This window comes from Microplitis mediator, chromosome 6, assembly GCF_029852145.1.
Source record: "Microplitis mediator isolate UGA2020A chromosome 6, iyMicMedi2.1, whole genome shotgun sequence".
Lineage (NCBI taxonomy): Eukaryota > Metazoa > Arthropoda > Insecta > Hymenoptera > Braconidae > Microplitis > Microplitis mediator.
In genome coordinates this window covers 4,705,854-4,715,746 of record NC_079974.1, presented here as the reverse complement: position 1 = coordinate 4,715,746, position 9,893 = coordinate 4,705,854, and the positions used below count along the sequence as shown (strand labels likewise).

General features: G+C 33.8%; 1 protein-coding gene across 1 annotated transcript; it reads right to left on the bottom strand.

Annotated features, from left to right (window-relative positions):
- Positions 1–958: 958 nt before the first annotated feature.
- On the bottom strand, positions 959–3,449 carry LOC130670390 (uncharacterized protein K02A2.6-like). The gene is made up of 4 exons (XM_057473792.1): positions 2,982–3,449; positions 2,636–2,692; positions 2,266–2,593; positions 959–2,202 (listed from the first exon to the last, which is right to left on the bottom strand). Exons 1-4 carry the CDS (start codon positions 3,447–3,449, stop codon positions 959–961), a joined length of 2,097 nt encoding a protein of 698 aa, XP_057329775.1.
- Between the last annotated feature and the right edge of the window lie 6,444 nt (positions 3,450–9,893).

The window sequence follows — 9,893 nt, the reverse complement described above, 5'->3', positions numbered from 1 at the left end:
TATTTGACAAAATTTGAAAGTTTAAAAGAAAATAATTTCATGACTATTAAAACAGATTCTAGGAAGAAGGGGATCGGAAAAACAGCGACCTAAATTGTTGGAGGAGGCGAAAAAATTATGGAAAAAAATTAATCCACAAAATCCAGTAGTAGTAAAATCTGAAGACCACCTCATGGTACCTATAATTAAATTACGCAGAGTTGATGAGACGGAAACGATGAAAAAAAGAGAATTCGTTCCATTTTTGGAAACTCTGAAAAGGAAACATCGATATCGACAGTATACTTGCAAACACTAAAAAAATTAATCTGATGCAATTGAGGGTAATAAATAAAGATATTGTTAGCAAATATCTCCGGATCGACATAGAAAAACATCGCGTTCATTTTGAACAACCTGCATTGAAATACTTAGATATATTACTTGAGAGAACAAAAAAAATAAATTAAAAAACGTTACAACTCATGCATAAAGACATGCATTACGTATATTCTTTTTCGCTGTAATATTGGCATTTGCCTGCCATCTAGAAGAGAGAGCTGTAAGGTTTTTGTTTTTCTACATTATCTTAGTGGTTTTTCCGCTAAGCTATTCCATCTTGCTACTATATATCTAGCGCCTATTCTCACGCCACCTATTTTGAAGAAGTGACCAACTTCTTGTTTGGCGAAATTATACAGACCCACTTAAACGACGTAATATAATAATTCATTCAGATTATACATTCATCCTACGTAGAGCTTTACGCAATCGAGTTGACCTTTGTACAGGTGCCAACACCTCTGGCTTCACTACTCTATTGTCATACTCAGTATTTTTTTTTTTCATTCAAACTCTCTGTGATCCTCATGCTTACATTTCGCTCATTAGACACAACATTCGCATTATTATCCGCCGTGACACTCTCCCAAACCGCCCTTTGCATTGCTCGCTCCGTTAAACCTGAATCGTCCACTCCTTAGACCCCCACTCCTTGACTACATCTCGCTATTTGATCACAATGTCTTTTCTCGGTACCCCGGCTTGTCTTCACCGTATATGTCATTGGACTGAGCTTAGTCTCAATTGTTGCAGGTCCCCATGAATCCGATCTATAATTCTTGATCATGACTTTTGACCCAACTGGGAAATCAATCTTTCGACTTTCCGAAAAGTGACTCGCTTGCCTTACTTGATTTGTTTCCACTGTATGTCGTACGTCCCGTCTAATTAAGTCTAACCGCGTACGAAATTTGCGTCCTATCTGCAGCTCTGCAGGGCTAACCCTCGTTGTACTGTGTGGTGTAGCTCGGGTATAAAACAAATACTTTTGTACAGCGTCATCTTTATCATAGCCAGCCTTTCGGAGAACCTTGAACTTCTTCTTAAATGATCGCACGGCATTTTCCGAGGCTCCATTTGACGCCGGATGGTACGGAGCTGGCTTAATGTGTGTTATGCCATACCTTCTTAAAAACTGTGCAAACTCACTTGCTATAAACGCTGGCCCATTATCTGAGACTAATTTCTGTGGAAGTCCCCAAGCTGCAAAATACTCTTCCAAGACTTTAATCGTCGCCTTGGCTTTGATGTCCTTCATTGTTCTTATTTCTACCCACTTCGAATGCGCGTCTACTATAACTACGTACATTTGAGACTCTAATGGTCCTAAAAAATCAATATGAAGCCTATGGTTAGGTTCCTCAGGCCAGTTCCAACAGTGTAATTGAGCCCTCGGAGGGCTATCTGCAGCTTCCAAACACAACTGACATGACTGGGATAACTCTTCAATCTCAGCATCTATATTGGGCCACCACACGTGAGATCTAGCCATAGCCTTCATTCTTACAATTCCTGCATGTGCGCTATGCAGTTCTTCCAGCAAGTACTTTCTCAACGACTTGGGCACTACCATCCGGTACCCCCACATCAAGCACTCATTTTCTAGACATAACTCACGCGCTCGATTTTTAAAAGGTTCTAACTCTTTCTCTACCTTTGTTTTCCTTCCTGTTCTCACGGATTCTAAAACCTGTTTCAATACATGATCTCTTTTTGTTTCATCAGCCAATACCCTTACATCAATCGTACCAACATCATCCAATACATAGTTCAAATACGTATATTTACATAACTCTTCCTCTTCAAGCCCCGACATTCCAAACTCGTGCTTTTCGTCATTTACACATCTTGATAGAAAATCTGCCGTCTTGTTGTCAACCCCTTAAATAAATTTAATTGTAAAATCATAACCCGATAGCACTACAGCCCATCTTTGCAATCTACTAGCCGCCATTACTGGTATCCCTTTTTTAGGACCAAAAATATAGATAAGTGGCTTATGGTCTGTTTCTAACTCAAAATACCTTCCGTACAAATACTGATGGAAAGTCTTAACTGCAAAAACAATCGCCAATGCTTCCTTGTCTAATTGAGAATATCCTCGTTCGGCCTTTGATGAAACTCGCGAAGCAAAAGCGATCGGTCTTTCAGTTTTATCTTTTTGTACGTGTACTATGACTGCTCCGACTCCAAATGGTGAAGCATCGCATGTCACTTTAACCGGTAAAGATGGCTTGTATTGCATCAATACTTGATGTGAGCCTAGACATGCCTTCACACGATCAAATGATACTTAATGCTCTTTCTTCCATACCCATAATCCATCTTTTCTCAATAATCGATACAGCGGTTCGGCAATACTCGCATAATTCTGAATGAATTTAATATAGTAGTTAACCATCCCCAAAAACGATCGCACTTCTTTTTGATTTTTCGGAACCGGAATTGATGCAATTGCGTCCGTTTTGGCCTTCGAAATACTAACTCCCTCCTTGCTTAACACGTAACCCAGGAAATCAATTTGTGATTTAAAAAGCTGACATTTTTCAGTCCTCACTGTTAACCCATACTTTTTTAATCTATCCAATACTCGCCTTAAACGTTCTTCATGCAATCTCCTATTTGGTGCTTTAACTACGATATTATCAAAAAAAACATACCACTCCCTCAATTCCCTTTAATATCTCTCTAAGTTCTGCTTGAAAGATACTTGGAGCTGATGTTACTCCTGCGCATACAAAGTCGTGAACATCTTTCACGGTTTTTTTCTTATTTTGGTTCAAAACACAGCTTATTATCAATTGTTTTTTTTCATCTTTTGCTAACTTATTAAATTTGACTGGTTCGGCTTGGCGTAAGTTGTATGAGGATCTTGGTAAACCGATAGCTTTCATTCGGTCTTTGATTTTCGGTCGACCTCGCGATGAAGATGGTATCATCTGTGTGGTGACTGTTGATGATGGTACTTGTGCAACTTTACCCGAATGTCCAAGTACCCAAGTTTGAACACTTGATTTTTGATATATTACAAGCGGATTACTGGCTTCAAATACTACGTCTTCTCTCACATTAATTTCGTTTAGCGCAACCTTGCCGTTGATTTCATCATTTTTTTCTAGATTTTCCATCTTTCGAACTCCATCCTCTTATTCCTTCTCAACATCTTCGGAAATGCTTTCTCCAACGAATTTTTCCTCTAAGCACCCTTTATTATTTTTTTCCAGATTTTGTTTCATAGCAGCTCCAGCCTTGTCTTCAACCTCACCATCTTTAGATACGTCTTTGTCAATATTTTTACGTGAACATCCTTTATTAATTTTTTCCAGGTTTCGTTTCACAGCAGCTTCAGCCTTGTCTTCAACCACACCATCTCTGGATACGTCTCTGTCAATATTTTTACGTGAACACCCTTTATTAGTTTTTTCCAGGTTTCGTTTCACAGCAGCTCCAGCAGCCTTGTCTTCAACAGCACCATCTTTGGATACTTTATTTTCAATTTTTATACGTAAGTCTCTTTTATTATTTATTTCCAGATTTTGTTTTCTTGCAGCTGTAACGGGTGCTTTTTTAACTAATTTATTGTAAACAACTCTTAGCCCCGGCTTGAGTGAAGCTCTCCGGAGTCCAGGATTCTAGCGAGGGTAAATTATTGTATAAAGTCAACTATAAGTAAATTACAGAACCTCAGTATTCTGATAAATAAAATAACACTAGTAGAAATTACAATACGGCGAATAAACAAAACCCACTCATACACGGCGTTTACAATTCTCGGTTACCGCCGTCGGTACAAACGTTTTCCCAAATCGCGTCGCTAAGCTCCCCTTCTCGGCCCTCTGTTCCCGCTTCCTGACGGGTAGCTAGTGCCGCCCCGCAGGCCCTATCCCGCGTCACCCGAGGGGTGAGTGAATAAAATTCACCTCGCCCCCACGTACTTGGTTGTGATCACCTACCACCGTTTGGCTGAAGGCCTCCAGGTGGGGAGTTGCCTTTTCGTCGTGGGTGAAACTGTTTACTTACCTGTGTTGTAGTCCGCGCCAGGCAGAGTGGACCCTCTTTAATTCCTCGTCTAGAAGACTCCCGTCGAGGAATTAAACCCAGAGAAAAGTTGCCCAACGGTGGATAATTTTGGGCTTTATTACTTCAACCTTATTTATCTATAAGCGAAAATTATTCGCCCAATATCGCCACCTATCGTGTGCCGTTGAACTTCGAAAAACTCACCGATCATTCTAAGTCCCGATTAATTTTCGCAGTTAAATATTCGTTTTCACTTAGACAATTCATAATTTCCACAACAAATTATATTTTCATACAAATTCTCGCCGGGACTTAGGCCCATGACATTCAAACAGAAAAATTATTTTATCATAAATTATTTTCTATTCTAAATTGCAGTAAGACTTAAAATGAAAAATTAATGAGTATTAATTCATAACATTTAAGTAGTTAATACTTTGAAGAAACTCAATTTTGTTCTTCTTTAGAACAAAAATTATCGGTTCACTAATTCGCTTTTATCAGTTCGACGGTAGTTGCCGCAAGCGAACCAACATCGACCTTGTCGGCCCGCTATCGCAGCGATGGCGAACTCGGGACGTTCACTCTCATTTTTATATTCTTTTAATCTGAACCGTCGCTGATAACAATTTTAATCACGGAAATAATAAACCAAAACAAATATAATACATGTTTATAATAATATTCGTCGTATGCAAGTAACTAACTAATAATTTTTAAATAATCATTTAATACTACTCATCATAATGAAAGAATATATAATACTAACAATAGTAATAGTAATAGAGATAATAGTAATTAATTATAATAATAATAACGATAGTAATAGTAATAGTAACAATAGTAATCATAGAAAATAAGAAACAATAATAATAATCGTAAACAAAATAAAACAAAAAAAAATACTGCAGTGTCATGGTCTACTGCCATGTTCCTCACACAGCTCCAGTCTTGTCCCCAACCAAACCATCTTAGGATACGTTTTTTTAAAAATATTTTTAATCTAAACGCGTTCTTTTGTTTTTTTCATGTTTTCTTCATTTTCACTATGTATTTTTTCAGTTTTTTGATATTGGAGGATCAAATTCTGGTGATATCGATCGTTTTGATGATAAGCTTTCATTTAGTTTATTTTTTTTCCCTCCAATATCATTTTTTATTTTTTTTATATCACGCACCTAAAAAAATTAAATTTTTCATTTTATTAACTTCTCTTTGAGTATTAGAAACTTATTGTTAATTTTATTACTTACTTGCAGTTGATGATTATGGTCGTAGAAGCATTCGATTATTTTTAAGTATTCTTTTTCACGGTCCACGCTTAGCTTTATTGTGACTTTGCAGTCAGTCCTTTTTGACCTTGTAAAAATATTAATTTAATAATTATTAGAAATGTTTGTTAATGATCGATAGCCATTTTATATATCAATCATAATAAGTAATTAGCAGAAATAAATAAAAATAACGATTCCCTGTCGGTTTTGAATCACCCTGGAAACACCCTGGGAGTGGAAACACGGTTGAATCACGGTGGATCCATGGTGGTTACACGGTGGGTTTGTGCCATTTTACCACCGTATATACACGGTGTTTCCACGATGGTTACACGGTGTACCCACCATGATTCCACGGTGTATTCACCGAGATTCCACGGTGTATCCGCGGTGATTACGCGGTGTACGTGGAATCACGGTGGGTACACTGTGTAACCACCGTGGAATCAGGGTGTTTCCAGCGTGATTCAAAACCGCCAGGGTTATGAAAATTGAGTAGGATTATATTATTTGGTGCTCAACAACCCTATCCAAAAGTTCCTATAGTATCCACACCAAAGTTCAAAAAATCGCATTGAAACCAACAAATTGTAGCCTCAAGTTTCTAGTTTTCAGATCTGGACCTTAAAATTTGTATCATGGACGGTTCCGGAGTAATCATAAGAAAACCAACGAAAAAAAAAGTTTCAAAATTTTTGCTGGTCTTTCAATACCTCTATGGGCGCCAATAAATTTTTTTGAATAATCTGACCGTATGACTTCTAGTAAATTTTATGCCGCTGTAACTGCGTCTGCTTTAAATGTCAACTTAACAAACATACGCTTTGGGTAACACTAATGCCGGTGGTAAAAAAAATTTAAGGAATTTTTTTTGACAATGATAAATCATTGCGGATGCAGCAAACGAAAAAATTTTGAAAAAAAAGTTTTTGAAAAAAAAAATTTTTTTTCAAAATTTTTTTTTTTTTTCAATTTTTTTCGACAATCATTTTTTTGATCAAGGAAATGAAGGTTATCGGTAAAAAAAACATTTTCGAATCGAAAAAATGAACAAAAACCGAGAAACTACCTATTATGGTGATTTTTCCCGCATGGAAATATATATATGCGGAAAATATATGCAAAAATATATGTGACATATATTTAACATATATAAAAATATATTTCAAATATATGGTACATATATGTAGACATATTTTTTTTTTGCGCAAAAATATTTATCGATTATATTTACACATGTATGTTACAACTAATGTCAACTATATGTGTGCATATAAGTATAATTATATTAATACATATAATCTCGCATATATGCACACATATGATCTCGTATATATGCACGCATTTATGTACAAATATAAGTTTGCCTATATGCACACATATAATCTCGCATATATGCACGCATTTATGTACAAATATAAGTTTGCCTATATGCACGCATTTAAATAGACATATCGGTGTACGTATATGTTCACATTTAAGTACGCATATAAGTTCGCATATATGCACGCATTTAAATGGACATATATGCGAACTTATATGTTCACATTTAAGTACGCATATAATCTTGCCTATTGGCTAGCATATAAGTGCACCTATAATTTTGCATAAAAGCACGCATTGAAATACATACATAAACTTACATATAGTGTAGATATAAATAGGTATGTCTATATATATAAATTAATGACTGTTAGTATTTTAACTTATATTATTAGTTAAATAATTTTTAATTTATATTTAAACTTTAATAATAGTAATTTTATTTATTTTGTTATTTATTACTTAAAATACAAAGAAAAGTAACATATTATTAATAAGATATAGTATTATATAAGTAAAGTATCTGTTTATCAAAAGTGTTATAATTGCAGCAATTATAATTATAAAATATTCTGAATTTAAAATAATAAGTTTCGAGCTTCAAAATCATCAATATCATTTGTTTATGATATTTTGAATATCTTTCATCCAAAAAGTTTTAATTTTGAGCATTCTCGTTTCTTGGCTTCATTTTTCGTCTTAATGAGCTCATTTTAACATTCAAAGCCGTATTGATTTTTGTGTCGTCATAGTTTTTTTTAAATTTTTTTCTCACAGTATCTGTAAAAATAATTTTTTATACTACATTACATTTTTCTTATGTTAAATTGAAAAATTAATTAATATTACATTTGATGGCTTCGAGAATTGCAGGATCTAAACCTTGATGTTGAGTCGGATTATTAGGATCCTTGCTGATTCTTGCTTTTCCTCCTTTTAGATTACTTCGCAACAGTGTATCCATTGGCACGATCGCAGTAAGCAAAACAACTGCCATTGCAGTGCAGCGACCTTGAGATTGGGCACATTCCCATTGCTCTTTAGTAATTTTGATACCACTACCACGTCTTCCAACTTCAACCTACAAATTCCGTAGAAATAATATATATTTCAAATTTGAATGCTTTTTTAATAAGTAATATAAACTTTTTGTTTCAATTAGTAAGACGAACCATTTTTGGGTTGTTTTCATCATCAGTATCAGACTGATTTTGACGTTGACTTTGAATGATGTCATTTCTCATATTTTTAAGCTCCGCCAATATTTGTAAAGCGACATCATTTTGATCTACAATTGAAATAGAATATATTACAATATTTTGTAATCAGATTATCAACTTTTAATTGGACTATAATTTTAAATAACTCTTTCAAGATAACAAAGAAAATGTTCAATTATTAATTTGTTGAGTCAAAAGAAGTTTATTTATTTGAAATTTTTCTGATAATTTTAGATTTATATATTATTTTTTGTTTTGTCAATTAATATATTTAAATATATAATTGCAAATTTTTAAAATAGAAAATGAAAAATAATTAATAATACTTAAAAACTTTTAATTGAGTATCCCAGTACCCAATGACAAAACAAGGGAACCAATATTAGATCAATAATATCAATACATAGCCCCGTTACATGGTTACTAAAAACTGTATTTATGAAAAGATAAACAATTTTTCCATATTTTTTTATTTACATTTATAAGTATTAATTCCACTGAAAATAAATATTACTAAAACATTTTTGAACCCAATAATTAATGTAATTAAATTATTAAATTTAATTCTTTTATACGAAAAATCAAATACAATCATTATTGATATAATTTACCTTCTAATATTATGTACATTTCAACAAAAATTGACTAATTATCAACTATTACCAATAAATAAAAACTTTTTTGCCATATTTAAATTTCCATCATAACTGAAGCAGTTATTAACATATGAAAACAAAATTTGAATGAAAAAAAATAAAATGTGTATAAAAATTATAGTCAATCCAGAAATAATCCATATAAAAATACACTTTAATTCAATGTTTATCTTGCTTGGAAATATACTGAAAAAATTTTATTTTACCATTACGTGAACCGAATAAAGTTCTAGGCCGTGATACATCCGCATTATCCATTCCATGTACCGGTGTCTTTTCAGATCTTTGATCGCTATCGTCTGAACTTGGATATTCGTCACCCGAAGACCTTACATTTCCTTTTTTAGACTGATAAATAAAAATATATTTTACGTTCCATTGAAATATTTTTTTTTTAAATAAAATAAATTTGTTGTTTTTAAACGGTTATTCTTAATAATTAAATTTATGGGAAAATTTAAGAGTCGAGACGCAAATACCAGTATATTACACACCAAGGGAGGACAGAACAACATTCCGACCCGCGTGGATGACTGCCTACCCGAGCCGAGGGCGATTGGGATTGGGATGCCATACTGTCCTCCCTAGGTATGTATACGATTTTTCACCAAATCTGCACCTGGAAGTTTAAATTTTCGCCTCAGTTTGTTGGAAGAATGACACATGCGCTAATTTTTATCATTTATTTGCTCATAAAAGAAAGAAAAGACTTTCTTTCCTCTAAACAGGGCAGGAATTTAAACTTTCGGTGCAGGTATGGTGAAAATAAATATTTCGATGTTCTACTTTTATATTAATATATAATACAAATTATATTGTTGCTACTTGGAACATTTTCATTACTTTGTTGAAAAGTTAAGTTTGATGCACGAGCAGTACTGTCATCGGGGAGGATTAAATCATCATTTTCTTTATTTGAAAATTGTTTTTCGTTTGATCCATTTATATTTTTTGGCGATTGGATGCCATTATAATAGGTAGAAAATTTTTTTTCTAGCACAGCGATACTACCTATTTGAACTTTTAACTGTTGTTCTGAAAGTTAATAATTCCAAAAATTTAATTTCTCATCAATGAAT

Bases quoted from the DNA above. Each gene is read 5' to 3' on its own strand.
- LOC130670390 (XM_057473792.1), bottom strand. From the start codon at position 3,449: ATGGAAAATCTAGAAAAAAATGATGAAATCAACGGCAAGGTTGCGCTA. The intron at 2,693-2,981 runs GTATGTTTTTTT...AAATTCATTCAG, and splicing joins TAAAGGGAATTGAGGGAGTG to AATTATGCGAGTATTGCCGA. The intron at 2,594-2,635 runs GTATGGAAGAAA...GATCGTGTGAAG, and splicing joins TGAGAAAAGATGGATTATGG to GCATGTCTAGGCTCACATCA.